Source organism: Acanthopagrus latus, chromosome 9, assembly GCF_904848185.1.
Source record: "Acanthopagrus latus isolate v.2019 chromosome 9, fAcaLat1.1, whole genome shotgun sequence".
NCBI lineage: Eukaryota > Metazoa > Chordata > Actinopteri > Spariformes > Sparidae > Acanthopagrus > Acanthopagrus latus.
In genome coordinates, this window is record NC_051047.1 from 25,962,665 (window position 1) to 25,984,736 (window position 22,072).

The following is a 22,072-nucleotide window of genomic DNA, read 5'->3' on the forward strand; positions in this document are numbered from 1 at the left end:
GAGACCGACCTTTTCTGAGACGGCTGTCCCACAGGAAGCACTTTGTCTTCATAGAAGCGCTTCATGGCGAACCGGTCCAGAGCCTGATCAGCGCTGCGGTCCAACAGAGAGGTTCGGTAAACACACGCGTGGTCGATTTACATTCAAGCACTTTTACTGTCACACCGGTACATGAAATGTGTACAAACAGACTCTCAAGTAAATACAGTAAACATTGTGCAGCCTCAGTGTTAGTGAAGTAAAAACATCGTAATGCAATATTTTACGTAACGTCGGTTTGTGTTCAGGCGTTCGGCCGCTACTTAAGTTTTCAAAGTGACTTCACACCAGCTTTACACTGACTCGTGGGATAATGGGATTACAGAAATCTAATACTTTCACAGGGAAGAGAGAGTTTTAAGTTTGTTTCTTTCCTCTCAGAAACAACAGGGAGTCATGCGCTCTTCTGCTTCTTTAATAGTTTTCATCACAGAATGTGCTTTTCTTTCTTTCTTTTTTTTATTTTAGGGGGGAAAAAAACAAATCCAATAAAAAACTAAAGAAAAAGCGAGCATTTATAATCCGAGTCTCATGATCCTGTGAATGTTTAAGCTAACTCATCCCTTTCTGCTTATAATTATTACATCAAAAACGTCTCTCAGGATTTCTCCAGATAAAGTTGTTGTTCTTCGGTCTCGTGTTTCTCCTTCATCACATCTCTGACTCATCTTCAGATGTGGGCTTCGGTCTTGTGATGAACAATTCGGGTTTATCTGTTTCGCCCTGTTTTTCTGTTTTCACACAAGTGCAGGTCTGTCTTACTCCCTGTTTCTCCTCCTCTCTTTGACTTTCACTTCACACCGTGCTGCAGGTTTAGTCTGGGTTACGTTCTTACCTGGCAGAGATGTTGCTGTAATGCATGTAGGCAGCCACCACCACGCCGGTTCTGCCTCGGTTGCCCTGAAAAGACGTCAAATCGTGCGAGAGTCAACTACAGATTGTATCTTCCAGGCCATGACGGCGTCTCAAGAGCAATTCATAACACTGGATCTTTTTTTTTTTAACAAGGTTATTGAGGCGGCAGCTGGTGTCAAAAGACAAAATTAGAGCCTGAAATTGATGAATCAGAACTATAGAATAATAATATCAGTGTTAAAGAAGTTTAAATTTAGACACAATGATGCTAAAGTGGTAATCCAGAAGGGAAATTCAAGAGTTACAGCAGCACAAAGACAGAAATAAGTACAAATACGAGAGAAACTAGTAATTCAAAGTTTATAGAATGATGAAAATAAGATCAGAATGAAACCGAAATGACAGAGCCAGTCACAACGTTTGATTACAATGACAACTTCAGGGTAGAAAATCACTACATCAAGAATATCCATCTAAAAGGATGCTTTCATATGATGACAACACTTTTCCTAACGTAACATCTCAGGACTCATCGACCTGCTGGACCGCAGGAAGAAGAAAATGACGGCTTGAGTTTAACAGAAATAAACAGGTGTGCTGATTTCACACGTCTTTGTGCCAAGAGCAGAGGTCAAAACCCTTAATTTCCGGATCCTACATTTCCCACAATGCATCTGTATAACATCTTCTTGTTTAGCCCCCTTTGCCCCACATCTTTCCACTTTCCCCCCAGTGTGTAACTCCGGCTGTCTGTTTTACATGTAAAGTCTCCAACACGACGTCATCAGAGTTATTTTTACCTCCTCGACCACAGAAGACGTTTCCACACTGTTTTCACAGGCTTAACGGTGCAGCTGAAGACTCGACCACAGCGGACTGTAAAACCGGCGGAGTTACCCTTTAAAGACTCGCTGACATCAGCAATATCAGTTTCTGCCATTAAATGTCGATAACACGGCGTCACGTGCGTTTTAACCTGTTATTCACCTGGTTGGAGACACTGACGGAGCTGCAGGCTGAGCACATGTAACAACACCAACAGACGAGTCTCAGATTGCACTCGTCCTCCACATCTATCCGTCTTCATAACAAGGGTCGCCGTGGACGGTAAGTGTGTTCCACATTATAAATATCGCGGGCGCTTAAACAGCGTGGAGCCCAGTGGAAATGATTTGTTGACATGTGGAAACCGAACACGGGGGCCTCGCTTCCTTAGTGACCACCACGAGCCCACACTCTCATGACCGGCGTTACTCAACGCGCGGGGAAAAAAAATAAATAACATGCAGTTGTTATGGCAGCCGACTTGTTTGCAACCTCCCTGTGGGAACACGTTGGAATGAGGGCCTCGGGATCCAACGGTTAATTCTTGTGTTGCAAAACACAATCAGAAACACTGCGGGGTTAACGTGAAAATGATTAGGTATTACATGTGGGACCGCGGCCTGGTCGTCGCGTTTGGATCCGCTTTTTATGGTTTGTGTCGGCGCACTGAGGAGCCAGATGAGTGTGGTTTGCCGCAAGAGTGTAATGCGATGCAACTAAGTTTAGGCAACAACAGGAAAACGCTGGTGGACTCCAGATTTTATGGTATTGTTAAGAGTAAAGGGGTAAATAAACTTAAGTAGCCATGATGAGTGGCCTGCCTTCCCCCTCCTAATTTGTGTTTTGCTAACCTTCGTCCTGCGCGACCGAACCCAAACAAGCACACACACAGAAACTCACTCACTCCACCCTGAATGTTTCACAGAGGCAGAACGTCATCGCTCACAAACACAGAAACCAGCTGCAGCCTCAGAGGAAGTGGAAGAGGAGGGGGGTCCCGAGAAGAGCCTGAGAGCACCCTCTACTGTCTACAGACGCCCGTCTCCCAGCCTCACCTTGTTGTGGATGACCACCACGTTGTGGGAGTCCGCGCTCAGCCACGTGTCCATGGCCTTGCAGATGCTGCAGATCTTGTCCAGGGCCGGAGCGTGGTGGTCGGGCCAGCCAAAGTCCAACACCTGAAGGACCAGAGAGGCTGTCGGTCACGATAACGGTCGTACAACACACGAGAGGAGAGGAGAGATGGAGCTGACAGGTTTACCTTCGGGTTAAGCTGGCTGATGTCATAGCGCTTCTCACTGAGGTTGAAGAGCTGAAGAAGCAGGAAGAATAAAACACATTATTAAAACAGTTTTTTGGCGTTATTGTGACAGAGAAGAAGACACGACTGTTGATCATTCTTTACTTTACAAAGCTTAACTTACTAAAGTTGAATCAATCAAATAACATACAGGTGAGAGTTCTGACGGTTTTAACAGCAGAATCAGACGTGAACAGAAGTCACATGATGCCTCTGTTGTGTGAATCTGTGCGGAGAGATCAGCTGACGATCAGCTGATCAGAGCAGCTCCGATGTTTTCTCTCTTGGCTTCGCTGCTTTTAACCGTTAATTTGCTCTGTTCTTGGTAGAAATCACTCAAGACGTACCAGATAGTTGTGTCCGTGTTTGGAGCGCAGCATGGAGGCGACCTCCCGCAGGTTGGCGGCGTAGCTCTGCTCCTCCACGCTGCTGGGGAAGGAGACGGAGATGATCCTCTCGGTGATGTAGATCAGGTCCAGCTCGTAGCTCTCCTCCAGGGCCTGCAGCAGACTCGCGCTCCTGTTCGGACAACAGTGTTGTGTTATTTGACCTGGACTGAGCCATTTTTTAGCGAAGAGCTTTAATACCCAGAAGTAATTCTGCACATGTGATTTATACACATGCGGGCGTGTTTATCAGTGTGTGATGAGTCTGAGCACAGCGGGACGGGACTGTGTTCATGCTTTCTCTGTCGCTTCATCCTTTCTTACAGAGTTTCTCTCCCTGACACCTTCATACAAGTACAACTGGTAAAGATGCAACAGAAGTCAGTAAGAAGTGCTGCACACTTTTCTCTGCAGCTGCTCTTAATATCATTATTTTATCATAATCCTCTAGTGGAAATATACAGCTGACGTCATCACATCGCCTCGTGATTCATTCCTGTGATTCCTGTGATTCTGAAACACTTTCTTTCTTTCACAGAAGCGTCACGAGACGCTCCTCCTGCAGCAGGACGACAGGATCTCAGGTCAGTCTGCACTTTAACCCTCCGTCGCTCCGCGTCCACACAGTCACTCGTTTATCGAGCCAAAGTGTCCTAAATCTGTCTGGGTGACTTCAGGTCATGAGCGTCTCAGAATCAGCTGAACACACGACACAGAGCTCTTCTTCAGGACCGCAGGAAACAAATAACCTAATATGGGAAAAGGCAACACACACCATAAATACCACAATCATTTAATCCCAGAGGGGGTTTCTGCATCCAGCACACGCTGTGTTGTTTGGCTTTGAGAAAACAGAGCTCGGAGAAATTGATTTAGTAGATAAACACGCCAGATTATGAAAATACTGCAGCGTACCGAGGATTACAGTGTGTGTGTGTGTGTGTGTGTGTGTGTGTGTGTGTGTGTGTGTGTGTGTGTGTGTGACCGTCATCAGTGGGGAAAAGTGTTTAGATAGAAATTAGCGGAGTTGTTATTTGAGTCTGGTTTGTGTGTTGAAAGGAGGAAACTTAAATATCTGTAATCAACTGTCCAGCTGCCTCCACGTAAACTCTTGTTGAATCTAGAATCTCGTCTCCGGCTTCTTATTCTTACTGATTCTAATATTTATCTTATCATCGTTTTCATCTGAGGTTTGTTGGGACACCTGGACACATTTCCAGGTTGTTTTCACAGCAAGTCGGATCTCCATCTGCGACCGTGGAGAGCACATCAGGTATCTGATGTCAAACCGTGATGTTTTCCTGTCCCTAGTTTTGGTGGCTGAAGCCAACCAGAGCTGCAGCTCAGTGCTGCAGCAGGAGAGAAATAAACGAATGCAAAGCTGCAACATAAAGAATCGCACTTGTCTCACATTAATTCCAGTGATTGGATCGGCGAACCAGCTGCTGGCATGTCACCATAAATTAAACTGGATCGATATCGCCGAAAGCGTTTTTCCCTTATATGATTTTTCTCTGATGTGCCTCGGCTGAAAAAAAAAATCCTTTTAACTACATTCCTGGCTCGCTGCGAGTGCTTCCTGTTCCTCAGTCGATCACTTTGACTTCCAGAGCACCTGGAGGTCGATACGTCTCCGCGAGGAGAGCGGCTGCCGATGTTGCCTCTGAACTATCGCTGTGATTTCAAACAAAGAGGTCATAACTGATTTGTCACGTCGGGGCCGAACGACTCCTTAAAATGCCTGAGCTGATCTCGTCTTTTTAAAGACGTCCACGGAGAACATGCACTGTGAGATGAAGAGGCTGAGGGCGGGTGTCTGGGTCCTTAGCGCCCAGACTGCAGCATATTTCCCACATTTGTCAGCTGTGAGTGGCCCCAGAGGAAATTGCTCATATGTCTGGGAGAGAGAGGATCTCTCCTGGTTCAACATACAAATACTGTAACCTGCTCTGTGGTTTACATCTGGAGCCACTCAGGACCTGCTTACTGGAAATTATTCATCTGTAGCGATACGGGAGAAGCTGATCCGCCACACATGTTCTCTCTCACGTGTCGCTGCGAACATGTTACTTATTTTTCTGAAGTTTTGTGTTTTGACATTTCTTTTATCTGCATCTCCCTCGTTCTTTCCTCTCCTCGTCTGTTTCTCCTTCCTCCTCATGCTTCTCCGTCTCTGCATATCTACGTCTCCGGCCTCTGGGTGCAGTCAGGGCCGATATAGACCTGTGGTTTGGTTCTGTTCCAGATCCAGCAGCATGCGCTGACCGGCCGAGCGCCAACCTGCTTCTCATCAGCTGCAGAGATGAAGCGATTGCTTTTTTTTTTTTCTTCTTTTTTTTTTTTGTCTGCACATCTCATTGGACCAATGACGCATTATCTCCACACGCTCAATTTCAGCGCTGCAGTGATCTCATTTGCGCATTTGGACAAACACCAACTGTGAAGTGCGAATGTTTTATCAGGAAACCTGAGATACGGGACTGTAAAGAATCTCTGCAGATATTTTTTTTGCCATGAGAAAGATGATAAAAGTGAACAAGGAGGACTTCTGTCTTCCATTTTAAAATACCGCGAGCCCTCCTCGATCCACAGATTGTGTCATCGTTCTTTCACACACCTCCAGCTTCTCACGGTCTCCGAGGTCAATCATCGGTCTGCATCAGACTCAGTGTTTGGACTGGACTGATGGTCTTTATCAGCACAGCTTGTCAAAGACACATTAGACCTATTCTCCCTGCATCGGTGTGATTAACTCCATATTCATACTCGAAGCTGCTCTGATGATTATCTTTGTGTTAATAAAGGCTTAAAATGACGACGATTAGTGTGAAAGTGTTCTCACGGTGACAGAACCGTACAGTTATCAACCAAATCTGAAAACCTTCACAACTTTAAAAAACGTTTGGGTAATTTTTAGTTCGGTGTTTTGGTGTTTCCAACGGCAACAAGCTCAGAAAAGGCTCCAGTAAACACGCTGTTCACTTCCTGTCCAGCATCTCCAGGCACGGAGGGACAAAGTTAGCAACTAGACGACTTTATTTAGCGTAAGTGTCAGCAGAGTGTTGGAGGACGAAATCATCCAACAGAAAAGTGAACATTGGACAAAGGTCTTTTCTTTTTTTTTATTACTGAAATGTTTGCCATAAAAACTTCACAGGCTGATAAAATGTTGTGAAAAAAAGTGTTTACAGCATGTTCAACATCCCAAAGTGACCAGAAAAGGAAGAAAATGCAGCTTTAAAAATAATCTGTCAGCTCAACACAAAGATTTAATATAAATAATATCATAACCAGGCACCGACTTGAAGCCATTAACATGTAAAAAAAAAAAACCAAAAAAAAACAACTTGTATGATGTATTGAAAAATGAAAAATCGGACATGTAGTAACATGTACGTCGCATCTCAGCTCTTCCACTTGGAGTTTTCCAGTGGTTCCTCTCACTTTGCAACCCATGACCGTGGTTGGTTGGTTGGTTTGTCTGCAGGATTACAAAAAAAAAATACAAAAAACATCTCGACTAAACTTCCAACTCCACAATTAACGTTTAGTGAGAAACCTGATAAATCCCCTTTCATTTTTTTTGACTTTCTTTAGGTTACTGGACTGTATGAGGAAGAACAAAGGGGGACCGATGGGGCTCGGTGGAGGTATGCACTCTACGGAGTGCCATTCTCTCCTCTCTTATGCTGTATTCAGGTGAATACAGGTGGAAGAAACTACTGTCCACTCACTCATCATATGAATGTTTCTGAGAGACGTTGTTAATGACCTCATGTCTTTACCGTCCTCCACCACGTCAACAAATAGAAACGTATCTGCAGTAACTGATCATGTCTTGATTGGACACACTGCTGACTGTCCTGTGTCGACAGCATGCTGTGTTTTTAAAGAGCTTTTGATTTTTATCCTTTTTCATTTGGATGTAAATTGACTCTAACACACTCTGCATGTCGCAGCGTATCAGAGGCTGGTCTGTTATCACAACCCTGTGTCGGCTCTTTGATTGGCTGAGAGGGAGTCCAACTGTCCGTCAGGCCTCGCTCAGGACTTCAGCGCCCGAGTGTTGTGGTGTCGAGTTTTACACATTAATTACACAACTGACAACATCTGTGACTCCCCGAGGACCGAGGTGAGAGCGGGTTGGACACCAAATATCTTTGTGTCCAGCAGAACAGTGTGAGGTCCGGTTCAATGGCAGGACGCGCTGCTTTCGTTAATTCCCCCGGTCGAATCGGCAAATATCAGATTACAGCTGCACTTTTTTTTATTTCAAGACTTCAGGAAGGAGGAAGGAAGAGTGTTTGTTTCACTTCCTTCTTCATCTGCTCGTCTTAAAATGATTCAACTAATAGAGTCCACGAGAGCCTTTTAAGGAAGAGACGAAGGAGAAGAGGAAGGACAAAAAGAAAAGAGGCAGAGGATGAAGATGAAGAGGATGAAGAACGTGAAGGAGAGGAAGAAGAAGACAAAGAAGAAGAAGAAGAAGGAGGAGGAGGAGGAGGATCGGCTGTGGCTCAGGCGTAAAGCCAGCGTCTTGTTATCGGAAGGTCGCTGGTTTGATTCCCTGGGTGCATCTATTCCATCAGGGTACGAATGTGAGTATGAATTACTATAAGTCAATTTGGACAAAATGTAAGAAGAAGAAGACAACAAAGAAGAAGAAGAGGAAGAAGAAGAGCAGCTCTTACCTGGACGGTCTGCGCCGTGACTCCACGCTCTTTGAAGATTTTGTTGAGCCCTGAGAGACACAAAGACAGACGGTGAGTTCAGGTCGTTGCTCCACCTTCTGTGCACCTTCAGATGGTGTTTCCTGTATACACCATGTTGGTGGCGTCACATGGCGCCTCACACAGCAGAGCAGAGACGTCCTTGCAGAGGAAGACGTGTCTGATGAAGCTGATGGAGTGTGTTTGGCTCCGCTCTGCCTCCCCCTCAAACCAGCTCGGGGAAAGGAGGGTCAGAGGTCATGTGGACTCGCTCACTCCCCTGATGTGTGCGGGTCACATGGACACAGGAGGGGGAGGTTGTTATCCATCATCATCCATTAGATCAGATCAGCCAGCTAACCACCGGTGTCCAGAGCACGGCGGGATGAGTTTCAGTCTGCCTGACTGTCTGCCAGTGTGTGTGTGTGTGTGTGTGTGTGTGTGTGTGTGGTATAACATGTGAGTGGGCCTCCTTTAGTTTGTTATCACAGCCCGAAAACAAAAACATCTGCAGCAGCTCTTACAAATATGTGACCATTTTGTTTTTATTTTGCACTGTTCTCATTGCAAGCAATCGCAAAAAAATGTCAAGTCAGCTGTAAATCGATGCAAATGTGACAGTAAAAATTATGTTTTTGGGAATTTCTTGCCCCTGTATGTGGTCATTCCTTTTGCACTAGTGCTAGCCAACTAGCATGAAAGATGAACGCGCTTCTGTGATCGAGTCTTTGGGCTCCATCGGCGTTCCAAGTTGAACTTCCCGACCTTGAGATTCTCTTTGCCGAGCGTGTTTCCAAGCAGGTGGGAGGTTTCGTTCAAATAAGGCATCAGAGCCGACTGAGAGCATCTCATGCTGCATTCATGCACGCAGAACTTCTTCCAACTTTGGTGTGTTCATGTTGTGTCAGATAGGAACGTGCAGTAACATGGCGGACGGATGTGAACATGTTGTTGGTCCGAAGTCTTTAAAAGAGATATGTTGTCACTAAAATACTGGACACAGCTGTCAGCATGTTGTTTAAATGCTCTGAGTGATAAAATGCAAAACAACATGACGCACACGAACACACCAAAGTCAGCAGAAGGACATCCAAACCATCTGAGGAGCACGTCAATGTCAAACAGAAATAAACCTGCGATATTTCACAAACGGGTTGAAACTGTGCTGTTTCTCGGAGGTGCTCGTACACACACGGGCACGAACGCGGATACAAAACAGTTTCCTCGTGTTCTTTTCTTTCTTTCCCCCAGCAAATCCACTTTATCTCAACAAATTACGGGCACCATTCCTTTGCTCCAGCTAACATCCAAAGTCTTTCACATGAGTCTGCGGCACCGACCGAGGCGACACAAAGCAACAAAAAAAAAAAAAAAAAGAAAGAAAAAGAAAATCCCCCCCCCATTTTCTGCCTGAGCTTCGGCCTAAACGTTTCAGCATGTTTGCGAGAGGCTGTAAAGAGCAGAGAGTCGCCGGAGGAGGACAGAGATGAATGAGCGAGAAAACGAGCTGAAAGAGGCAGACGCAGAGCGGGAAGAGGGTGAAGAGTGCTTCGTCTAAGTGGAGCTGAGAGACATATTGTGCACAAAAGTTTAAAAAAAAGAGGGGGGTGGGAAAACAACTCTGAGATGATGAAGGTAAACATATCCCAGAGATGCCCGCCAACGTGCATTACGTGGTGCCACCAGCTCAGGCAGCACGCAAACAAACATCTTAAATCACAGACCGGGGAGAGAGTTTTGGAGGAGACGGTGTTTATATTGTGCTGCAGTTAATTCATAGTTTTTGCTTCAAATTAGTCCCAATTGGAGTGCACGGCCTTTTATGGGCCGCGATATTTAAGTTAAAGCGCAACCATGTGGTGGAGAATCAAAGCCGGTAATAAGACAAGGACTTTCTCTGCGGTCATCGAGAAAAGTGAGAGACGTCGTCGTTCTGTGAATGGAGCCTGTCTAACGATCAATAAACAACCGAAAACCACATTACTGTCTTGAAATCAGACGACGTAGTTCCTGAACATCACTCCACCTACACCTAAGACCTGTTTTCTCTCTTTTGAGAACTTGTGCTGGGAAGAAAGGGGGGAGGCGAGGTAGCGGGTGAGGAGGAGGAGGAGGAGGAGGAGGAGGTGGGAACTGGAGTGGGGGGTCCAGCGGGCCTGTTTCCAGATGAAAACCATCTGTGGAGGTTGACTTTACAAGCAGGCCATTCAAATTAACCATCTGAGAAAGAGCAAGGGAGGGACGGAGGGAGGGAGGGAGGGAGACGTTGGGGGCTGGTAAAAGTCCGCGAAGGAGACGAGAGAAACAATTCCACAACAAAAGACAAAAAACACAAGAGAAGTTTGAAGCTACGGGGTCCCGTCCGTCCCCTGCGTGGCGTCCTACCTTCCTGAACAGGTAGCCGGTGCTCCAGCGCCAGGCCCCCCTCAGAGAGGAGAGCCGCCTCCTCAAAGACCCTCCTCGGTCCATCTTTCCGGAGAGCTCCCTCAGCCTCTCACTGCTTTCTGTCCGGCAGTAAACTTTCCTCTGAGAAACCTCTCCCTTTTTTTTTTTCCTCCGTCAGAGCCGAGGAGGAGAAGAAGAAGTAGAAGAAGAGAAAAAAAAAAAAAGGAAAACACCCAGGGGTTCTATTTTGGGCAGCAGCAGGCTGCAGCGGGCCGCTTCATGCTCCAGCTCAGACCGGACTCCTCCACAGCGCTGCTCCACTCGTCCTTCTGCCCGCTCTGTTCTCTCCCTCTTTCCTTCCCCTTTCTCCGTCTGTGGCCACCCTCCCCCTCCTCCCACTCGGCCTCCCATCACGTTATCTCCCCTCATATTCAACTTTTTCCCTCCTCTTTCTGTCTCTTTGAGGCGAACATGTGGGGTAAACACACTCACACATTCATCAGCTGACTGAAACTCGTCTAAAAAGCCTTATAACGACATGAGGAGAGTCGTTACTTTTGCACTTCAGCGCTGTTTGTGTTCAGAGAACAACTGAAGTATTAACTAGTTGGAACTTTATTTATTTCCTGTCATTTTCTCAGAAGAATCACAAAGACGAAGCAAACCCCTCGAGCAAGTTCATTAAAAAAAGTGCACTTTTTAAAAAAACGCTGCAACTTTAATCCTTTACAAAACTACCTTCTACAACGCCAAAATCTTCATGCCTACGTCACGAAGTAAAACAAAAACACCAGTCAGCGAAGTGAAGAGGTGGAGGAACACTGAGCCCGCTGACGTAGAAACAGATGCAGTGAGGCGAGAGCGGCTGGTGTAGTCATGAGACGAATCCTTCCCCGACGCTCCGGGGCGCTGGCCAGGCGTCTGCCCGGACGTCACAGCGCAACCACACGGCGAATGCCCGTGACCAGACAGTAGCAGCTGCGCTCGCAGGCAGACACAAGCTCACTGCATTCAACACATTCATAATCAGTGTGTGTTTCCAGGCGCTGCCCGTTAGTTAAGGTGCAGACTAAATTATGACCCGAGGCCGGCTGAGACTCCTGCACAGCTTCATAACAGAAGGCTGAGAAGCTCGTCTGTACTACACTGTGGCAGAAAACTGAAGAAAAACAGAGGAAATGCCAATAAAAGCAGAAACACACACACACACACACACACACACACACACACTGGTGCAATTGTGTTTATTTTGGTCCTTGTGGAGAAAGTGGGTACTTGGCTTTGGGTGGTAACTCTAAATCGGTTACTCGATCCTTCCTTTCCCAGACAAAATACAACTCACAGGAAGTTACATCATAGACGACGAGCGCAGAGTCCAAAGCAAACGTGTGCGGTGCACACACACACACACACACACACACACACACACACACACACACACACAGAGCAGAGAGTTATTACTCCGCAGCGAAGGACTTTTTTATTAAAGTTTCATCTGTATTTCTTCAAACAAACGATGTCGACTGAAGGCTGATATCACAGAATTAGTCCAGTGTGTCTCATTATCCATCAGAACCTGCAGCGTCTGGGCCGAGATCCAACACGTCCACCGTAACAAAACATTTAAAAAAACCCAAAGCAGGAGTGATGTATGGAGTCAAAACCATCTATTATCCAGGAGGAGGTTGAGATGGATGGTTTGGTGAAACACACACAGGAGACGGCTGCTCAAGTCCGGCGTGAAACAAAAGCTCAAGTTATTCAAATTTACTAGAATAGTTAAGTTACGTACTTAAACCAGCCAAACTTCTGCTGTACAATGAAAGCAGAGGATTGAAATGTACCATGTGCCATGTTTTCTTTCCATGTGAGATAATTCACATATAAAAATGTTTTCATGTCAGAGTTTTGATTCACACGTGTGGAAAACAACCACTTTTGTAATCATCGTTTTTTTATCCCATGTAAAAACGAACATTTAGCCTCTGACATGTTGATCAGCGTCGTGTCCGTCTGACTTTGGATCAACAGTAACTAAAACCTGTCTGCACTCTGCCGCTGACCTCCACCTTTAACCTTCCTGCACACACGTGTTGCTCTGCAGGAGGCATTTACACGGCGCTGACAGATCCATCAGCTCACAGATCAGCAGCTCATCACACGGTGTGATGCGCTCCGTGTCTCCAGTCTGAACGGGTCTGACGGGAGCAGAATCAGCTGTTTGCAAGGAATCGTCTTGTTTTATTACTTGTTTTATTACTATTACTTATCATGTACTTCAGTTTGAGTCGGCCACCATGGAGAACAAGAATCTGGCACTTTGTGTTTCATGTGATCCTTGATATGTGGGATTCATTTGGAGTTGGGCAGTAAATTGGATTTGTACTGGATGAGACCGGTCCAAACTGCCAACAGTAAACAAAGAGGACTTCCTGTGGACACCCGTGCTTCAGGACTCTTTCATCTGAAGTTACTCCCTTACGCATTTTTATTGATAAAAGTTGCAGCTGTTTTAAGATGTCATACAGCAGATTGATCAACTCCTTTAATTTAAACAAAGAAGACAAAATGTTTTTACAGTAAAAAAAAAAGAGGAGAGACTCACCATGGTGTCTACATGTTTGAGAGGCAGCTCGCTGCTCGGCGCCTGCACAGGAGAAAACACAGAGAAGAACAGAACGTGAGCTCGAAACCTGCAACGCTTCACACCTGCAGAAACTCAACGCCACGTTACGTTGCGTTGTGCCGCCTCACATCAGCTCCTCTCACGCCGTGTGGAAGCTACGCTCAGTCAGCGCCATTCTTTGCCCTAATGTGGCCTGGAGCAGAGCGGGGCTCCACCTTGAATGCGTGGGACCATCTATAATCCCTCTGTGCAAATATTTACACAAAGAGACAGGGCTACTTCCATTAGCCAAGACCGGAGAGTCCATCCGTGGAGCTCTCTTTTTCAGCGCCATATACAGCTATGACCAGAGAGAGAACGAGAGAGAAAGAGAGAGAGAGAGAGAGAGAGAAGGAGGGAGACGGGATCCAGCCAAGAGAGACAGGAGGAGGGAGAGAAGAAAGGGGACAGATAAAAGGACGAGAGGGACAGAAACCAGGAAAAAAGCTGAGACAGATGGACGGGGCAGGCCGGGGGGGTAAAGATGAAGGTAAAGAGAAGTTCAAGAGAAGAAGAAGAAGAAAACATCAGAGAGATCGATGATGTCATGAGCTCGCGTGGGCCGCCGGGCTCACCGCAGATTACCACACATGCACAGATGTTACTAAATGAAGCTTAAAATATTCAGGCAGGCGGTATAGAAGACATCAGTCATATCTATATGCAGCAGGGAGTGAACGTCTAAGTGTGGACGCAAAAACGCTCTGAAACACAAGACAGCATTCACACACACACACACACACACACACACACTTTGATGCACTGGTGGCACCTGCTCACCAGGAGAGACAACCATCCACACACTGAGAGAAGAGCCGCTGGAGGAGAATGGGGTTCGATATCTTGGTCGAGGACATTTGGACACGTAGACCACAGGGACCCGGGCCGGTGGATGTCGAGGCCCAGCAGCACCGGCACAGCGCCGCAGGAGGAGGAAACTCAGACAAGCGAAAAACAGTGCATCTGCTAGGATCTATTTCAGGAGACAGGACGGCACATCTGAGCTCCAATCAAATTAACTACAGTCTGTGTGTTCATCACAGTGAAAGAACGTGTCAACAGAGGAGTTTTTAATCTGATCTTTACAGAGTGGTCTAGTAATTCAAGAGTCCTAAAACCTGGAAATCAGCTCAGAGTTTTTGCCCGTGAGATGACGTTTTGTTCAACGACATAAAATACATCGTTAAATGTCTTACATGTCTTAAAAGTGTCTAAGTGAGACTACAGAGGTTGTCGGGGACTTTAAACGTCATCACGGCAAAAAACGGAGAATCGTCTACTCCTTTATCTGTCTTTGCAATACGACTTTTGTTAAAAACTATTGTAACTCTGACTTTACAGCTCGTACATCGATCAGTTTATAGAGAACGTGTAGAGTAATAAGTGGTGGCGACGTTTAAGTCATGTGACCGTGATGTTGTCTGTTTATAGCCTAACATTAGCTTAGTTTAACACTTCAGAGATCACAAGTGTGGCGTTCATCTGTGAAGATTAGCTCACTGAGCAAGAGCTTATTTATGGCGATAATTCAAAATGGACGTTGGCGATGTTAGCTTCCGGTTAAGCCTGCAAAAACACGTCATCCCTACAGCTCTCTAAGATATATCACGTATCGGATACACATTGCTGGGGCAATCTTTTGGGATTTGTCACCAGATCCTTTAATGAGCAAAACATCCACGATTGATGCTGTTAAATGTTGGAAAGTGTCAGTTAGAAACACTCCTCGTGGTGGAAGCCTCGTCCCTGTTAGTGACCAGAGGACAGTCCCACACAGAGAGCTGGGATGCGTCTGTCGAAAGCTTCAGTGGAACATAAACAGTAAATGCAAAGGGTAAATTATAGTGTGTCTGAGCGGGCCCCAGAATACAGACTCCAAACGCCCAGAGCAAACCACCGAGCAGGAAATCATCCCGGCTTCACCCCAAACTCCCTCCGACCAGCGACAGGACAAAAAAACTCAACTCAGCGTCAGATCGAAACTATCAGCTCTCTCCGGTTCTCTTTCTCAGGTGTGTGTAGGTGTGTTGGTGTTGTCGTACATCACACACGTGGAGGAGAGAGTTTCTCCCAGGAATGAAGGACGAGCACGCACCAGACGGACGCTCGACTCCAAACGCAGACTGTGGATTCGCTCGGAAGCCAAAATTTGCCGCCGCAGGCATTTTCACACAAATAGACCCTATTGTGTGTCTTCTGAGAAAAAACACACACAGACAGAGTGAGATATTCTAACATGTGTGTTTCCGCTTTGTGCAATTGCAGCCAGATGGTCGGAGCGAGCGTGTGTGTGCATGTGTGTGTGTCAGAGTGTGTGTATTGTCGTTGGGACTAATTCAGAAAGCATGAGAAAAGCCTGGGAAGTTGTGTATCAGCAAAATAGTCCACAGAGGAAGTATTTGCAGTTTGTCTTCAAAGGAAACATTTGAAGGGGAACACTGAGGAAAAGTATCAAAGACTTCTTTTTTTATTTCATCACGACAACTCTTGCGAGTCGTGCACAATAAATCTCTATCTAAGCTAGAAAAAAATAATTAAAAAATTCAAAGCCTTGGCTTTTTTATAGACCGTACATTTCATGGACTCAAACTATTTAATGTTTTAAAACTCAGGAGAAAATACAGAATCTGCAGCGTCACAGTCAGATTCAAGGTCAGTCCTCAGGGCTCGGGACTGTGTTCAGAGTCTGAACGGATGAACGGGCTGCTGGATGTGTGTGTGGGTGTGTGTGTGTGTGTGTGTGTGTGTGTGTGTGTGTGTGTGTGGTGCGTTTATGTTCTGGTGAGAAAGATGAGACAGCGCTGCATTCACAGAGCTGACCGAAGAATCAAATGGACACGCCATCGTTACACTGGGACAGCAGAATATAGTGAGAGTGAAACTGGGAAATTGTGTGGGTCAGTCCAGCAAACCAAAGTCATACTTGAGTGTGAAATGAGTGAAGTACAATCAGGATTATCAAACTGACTGACACATATTCACATATCCTGCATTTCCAAACATCACTTCCATTGTTGCTCCCAAAACAAAATGCAGCTTTCCTTAAATTATCTCGTCTTGTGCTGTAAAAGATGAATGTACGATGTGGTTAAATTCGTCAGATCACCTGATGGTTTCTCACCTCTATCTTTGCTATCATGTGTTGTTCCTTCCTCTCTTGTATGCAGATGGATTTCCTGACTCTTAGCACGTCTCTAGCTCAGAGCGACATCGTCACCTTGAGCCAAGTCAGCTGAGCATCATGTTGCAGTTTGTTCTCACCGAGAGGAGCTAAAAACGGGCCGCACTCCTCCAACGTGGGGAGCAGAATAGTAACAGATGTAATTATAGAGAAAGTGTCGGACTGATTTTTGGTTGAAAGGAGAAACAAACTCAGTATTTCCTGCTTCGCTGCTCTGAACTTTAACAGGTGCTCACAGCTGCGTTCTGCCAAAATTAACCGATACTGGCCTCGTCTGTTAATGTTTAACTGATCCGAACTGATCCTGGTTCTTATTTTCATGTTTTTTTGGTGATTATTTGTGTCGTTTATGCGACTTTGAAGTCACCAAAGTAAGCGGTGAGATTTTTTGCAGGATGCAGACGTCTGTTTAATGAAATAAACATGATAAGTCTGGATGTGAGGCAGGTGGCAAACACGCTCCACATAATTATCACAGATTGTTTTGATGTTGATGTCGTCCAACGTGGTCCAGGAGGAGGAGGAGGAGGCCATCACAGCCGAGACAGAAATAGCTTCTAAGTACGAAGTTTGGATATAACAATGACGAACTCTCAGCTGACAGGAACACGGCTATTGAATCTGTAATGTCTCTAAATTACATCAAAATCAGTTTCCTGTTGTTGTGGAAAGACACAGCGTTGATACTTGGTACCAAAACTTTACCAAAAACTGATCCAAGCAACTTAACGTGGAGGTAAAACAGAGAGTAAGTTCTGATAATCCCTCGAGGCAGAGAGACGACCGTATGTGCAAAACTACGGCAAGCGCAGTAGGTCAGTTTTGCTCCTTCTCTGCTAACATGGAAGTTTGTTTACAGCTCATCGCTTGTGTCTTTTTGTCCCCATGTGACTCAGTGAAGTAACCAGAGTTCCCAGATCCACATGATTAAGCCGTTCCTGGATGTTATTATTACTTCATTATATAATAAAGGTGGTAATAAACTGGAATTTCCCCTCCAGGACTCAGCTCACAGATTATTCCCTGACGAGCACTGATTATCTGAGTTAAAGAGCTTCTGTTTTGTTGCTCATGCTCGAGTGTCCTCATAAAAAAAAACCTATCACGTGAAAACACACGGCAGATGAGAGAGCACGGACACAGCCACGTGTCCGCCCGCTTTAAGTACAGCATATCAGTGTGACTTTCACCCGCAGCTCTTTATCTCTGCCAACACTGTACCATGTGCTTTTCTTTCACATGAGCACAGTGGCTCCTTTGACCAATTTACCAAATTACAGCCCCACTCCTTTAGGAAAGCAGAGGTAGCTAGCATCGCTGGGAGTTTCCCCCTTGAGCGGTGAGGATAAACGTAGCCCAGAGCAGAGCCTCCGGGGAAATGACCCGGGGCTAAATATACAGCCCTGCATCTTTAGAGCGCGAGACACGGCCCGTTTAGCTCGGCCCAGCTCAGCTCGGCCCAGCTCAGCTCAGTGTGGACGGCAGAACGGTTCAGATCAGTGTTCGGGGTGTGTCAGCGTGGGTGTGAGACGATTGAGTGTTACTCTGAGAAAGGAAACAGCAGCACTGACTGTGAGTGTTGGAGTGATTCAGTGTTTATGTTCAGTCAGTGAGATCAGCAGGCAACAACTGACTGTGTGTGTGTGTGTGTGTGTGTGTGTGTGTGTGTGTGTGTGTGTGTGTGTGTGTGTGTGTGTGTGTGAAACTGAAAGAATGAAAGATAATTATTCATAAAAAGGATTTATCATCCTAAAGCATAGTTACCCGGTAATATGGGAATTATAAGAACGTAATAAACCGTAATAACGCATCATTTTTGCTAATAGCTTTGAAAACGATGGTTAAGGAACTGTTCTCATCAGAGCTTTTTATGCTTTATGTTGAATCTACACTTGTGCGTAGGTACATGACCTACGTAGCTGCCTGATGTAAACCTCTCCAAAACTGTTCACAGTCGCAGCGACGTTGCTCGTGATCTGCAGTTTCCCCAGTAAACACACCAACCTATTTGTTTCTGTCCCTCCTGACCTGATGGCTGTTACCTTTCTCAGAGATTACTACAATCCTCTGCTGGAGCTGTTTGCTGCCAGAGTGTCTCTGGGTTAGAGTTAGCAGACGGGCCAGATTTCCGAAGGGTTCTATCTTGTCGAAACCAACAAGCCCAGAGACAAAACTGCGAGCCAACGAGGTCTGTACGTTTACTGGGGTACCACTCTATCACCACCATCACATATCAGCCTTTAGATGAAATCACTATCAAACTTTACTAGGTATGAATTATGAATTAATCGTAATAAAGTTAAACATTAAAACGAAGGCTTTTACTGACGTTCCTAAACAAGTTTGACTGCCTTGTAATCTAAAGTAAATGTGTTTGACATTGTTATTATTGTTAACACGTGTAGTTTATGCCTTATTAACACATATTCATTTAAATATAAGGGCCTAATTACCTACTAACTAACCCTCATTACAACAACGTCAACATAAACGTCGATGAGTCTCTGGACTTTCATAGTTTCACTGTATATGTTTCAGATTCTGTGCGTGTGATGTGGAGTTTGGCTGCAGTCAGTGTGAGGTGACTAACCACACATGGGAACTCTGCTGTTGTTCTCTGTTTATCCTTTAGTCTATATATGTGTGTGTGTGTGTGTGTGTGTGTGTGTGTGTGTGTGTGTGTGTGTGTGTGAGTCAGACCGAGGGTGTGTGCCGAGTGCCACTCACCCTCCGTCCCTCCCCCCTCCATCCCCTCTCCTCCCTCCTTCTACCAGGACAGCCTTGTACATTTTAAGAACAATTGCCTTCTTAAAGCTTAAAAAAAAACAAAAAAAAAACCCACACACACCGTCGTCAGGAGTGGCAGCGACGTAGCAACGTGGCGGCTCGACTCCGCTGTGTTTACACTGCACGCTGGGAGCTTGGCAGGTTTTAGATGTGCCTCCTTTTTTTTTTTTATTTTACTTTGCTGAGAAATGGTGCAGCATTCCTCACCAGTAATGAAATGATAGGATCAAAAGATAAATGTGTATTTTTCAAACCGTGTCGCACTAGTTTATTATTATCAAAGGGGCCTAATGTGCAGGGAATAAAACAGATCCCAGAACAGGAGAAACTTCCAACAGTGTGCAGTCACGCCACAATGAATATTCCCAACAGAATACAACATGAGGAAGGAAATGAAAACCTCAGCAGTTATCGTTCCTTCTTAGAGGCCATTTGTAACTGACTGTGGATGAGTCTCGTATTTCTTGATCTTGTAACTAAAAATACTTCTGATTATTCTGGTTTTATGAGTTACCCATCTGTGTCAAACTCACCATGGTGGGCAAAACAGACAGATGTGACTCGGGACACCTGAAGGAGCTCCTGACTCACATGTCCAACAGTGCCTTCTAGTGGGAAAACACACAAACTGCAGACCGACAGACTTCATGACATAATGATGGTTCACCTGACGCTTTTGTCTTCCAGAGAGCAATTCATGAAATCATTTTAAATCTCGGCAAACCGCAACAGCTATTTTGTCACTCTGTTCAGCTCAAAGGTCTAATTTAAATGAGGCCCATTCTCTCTGTGACAGAGTAATTTCAGTTTAGGAAGTGGGTGAAAACTGTGGATGTATTTGTTTGCCTTCAAAGTAAAAGCGCAGCTGTTTGGCAAGAGTCTTGACAAATGTTTTCCACACTTGTTGGCTGCCTAAAAAGGCAATCCTGCTCCACTGGAGCTGAAAACAACACGGAGCCAATCCTGCAAATGTGATGCTCGAAAATTAGAGGACAACCGGGCCGATTGCTGTCACCTGGAAAAGCTTTTAGGATAATTAGTGCCCCAAACTCTCGGAATGATCAATGGTGTTCGAGCCTACGGACAATTTAGTACCGTGATCAACAACCTCCCTGCTTCACGATGACAAACAGGAAGTCAAAATCATTGCGAATACGGCAAACTTCATTGGCTCTTCGAGTACAGAATGAGGTTTGAATTAGTTCACAATGACGAATGAAATTTTCAGGTATTTAAACCACACGTTCTGGGCAGTAAGTTGAAATCAAAGCCCATACTAAGAACAGTTTTCTCATATTGATACAACACGATAAACGTGTATAAAATGAAACTTATTTTGCTTGTTTAAGTTTACATTTCATCGCAGCAGCTGAATTTTTAAAAAAAATCAATCACATGCCGCGGTCATACGCAGAACAAGGCTGTAAATGGAAAGTTGCCAAACAATAATATTCACTTGTGGCTCAGCCCTCCCTACCACTCCATCAGTCTCAATAACACACACACACACACACACACACACACACACACACACACAGCTGTTCCTCTCTCATGCTCCGTGCTCCTTCATCTGCAGCGTTCACACAGCCGTGTCCCAGAAATGTAAACACGGCGCTGACGATGGCGGGGCTGTGTGGGCCCGTGTGGATCCAGGGTTAGGGTGTACGTTTTATTCCCGTTCCCACCCCCCTCGGGGCAGAAGGGGGGCTTTCTGACATGCCAGGGATCCCTCAGGACCGCAAGCAGAGGAGAGTGGACGGTCCTCGCTGTGGGAAAAAAACCCCTTAGCCGTCTGTGACCCTAAACCACCTCTGACTTCTGCGTGGTTCTCACCCCGCCTCGTCCTGCTCCCACTGATATGAGCGCTCGCTCCGTTACGTAACCAACATGTGAGAGAGGAGCGAGCCTCTGAAGGCAGCTTTACTCCATATGGGTGTGTGTGTGTGTGTGTGGAGAGGGTCGACTAACACACACACACACACACCTGTTGAACTGAAGTCCTTCATGCTCAGCTGTTAATATTCAAACTCTGCGTACGTCCCGATATGGCAGTAACAGAGAAATATGATGAAAAAAGAACCCAGAACAAAAACAGAAAGCTATTGTGCAAGTCTTATCAGGTCGACTGTTCTTCATCACTTCACCATTGTTTTCATTTCTCTGGCCTGACTGAACTCGCACATGTGAAAAATGAGATGCTCTGTGTATTATGCAATCAGCAATTCATTATAATAAGAGTCAATTATGAGTGTAATAAAGTTAAATGACCGAATAAGTTTGTAAGTCGAACCGCCGTTACGAAAACGATTCTTCCGATCGGCTGGTTAAGATCCTGTTATACGACATTTCTTCACTTTTCTTCTTCTTGTTGATCCAAATGCATCAGAACAGCATCTCTGCTTCTGAATGTTGTGAGATCAACTCATTTCACACATCAGTAAACTTTTTTTTTTTTTGTGAAATGCACCTTTGTACAATCTGCAGCTGTCTGCAATGTGGTATGAAAAACGAGGTTTTGAGCTAACGTCAGCACGGTCACGCTCGCCATCTTTATTTCATCTTTTTACTCTTTCATACAGGCTTATGTTGGCTTCTTAGTCCTATGTTTACTTATTTTTGCTTATTATATGACTGGTGCAGTGTGTTTAGTTCACCTGACACTAGTGAAACAACTAATGAAAGAGGCTCTGTGTTTTATTAATACCTCCCACGCCCCCTGAGCTTCTTTAGTCCAATAAATAAAAGGAAATGGATTCATAAAATATAAGGAAATGAAATCTTCCTTTCATCTGTTTTTCCTTATAAAACAGAAAAATAGAACTCTGATCCTTCTGGACTCAAGTTTCTCTCTACGCCAAATTAAAACAAGCTTAGTCGCCTTGATAACTCATCGTTAAACACACATCATTCCTCGCCGATAGACAAAGTCAAACTCACCAA

General features: G+C 45.3%; 1 protein-coding gene across 17 annotated transcripts in view; it reads right to left on the reverse strand.

The window, feature by feature from the left end:
• The window catches only part of tns1b (tensin 1b), a 162,035-nt gene that overhangs the window by 41,473 nt on the left and 98,490 nt on the right, over positions 1 to 22,072 (reverse strand). For 16 of the 17 annotated variants that reach the window (XM_037110284.1, XM_037110279.1, XM_037110280.1 and 13 more), the window contains 7 exons: positions 13,105 to 13,146; positions 8,097 to 8,146; positions 3,367 to 3,538; positions 2,981 to 3,031; positions 2,775 to 2,897; positions 875 to 939; positions 10 to 93 (listed from right to left, as the gene is read on the reverse strand). In XM_037110284.1, coding sequence (XP_036966179.1) covers positions 10 to 93; positions 875 to 939; positions 2,775 to 2,897; positions 2,981 to 3,031; positions 3,367 to 3,538; positions 8,097 to 8,146; positions 13,105 to 13,146 — 587 coding nt within the window. Of the gene's footprint in view, positions 1 to 9; positions 94 to 874; positions 940 to 2,774; positions 2,898 to 2,980; positions 3,032 to 3,366; positions 3,539 to 8,096; positions 8,147 to 10,499; positions 10,825 to 13,104; positions 13,147 to 22,072 lie in introns of those variants that run through there. The other variant, XM_037110288.1, reaches the window with a different exon arrangement.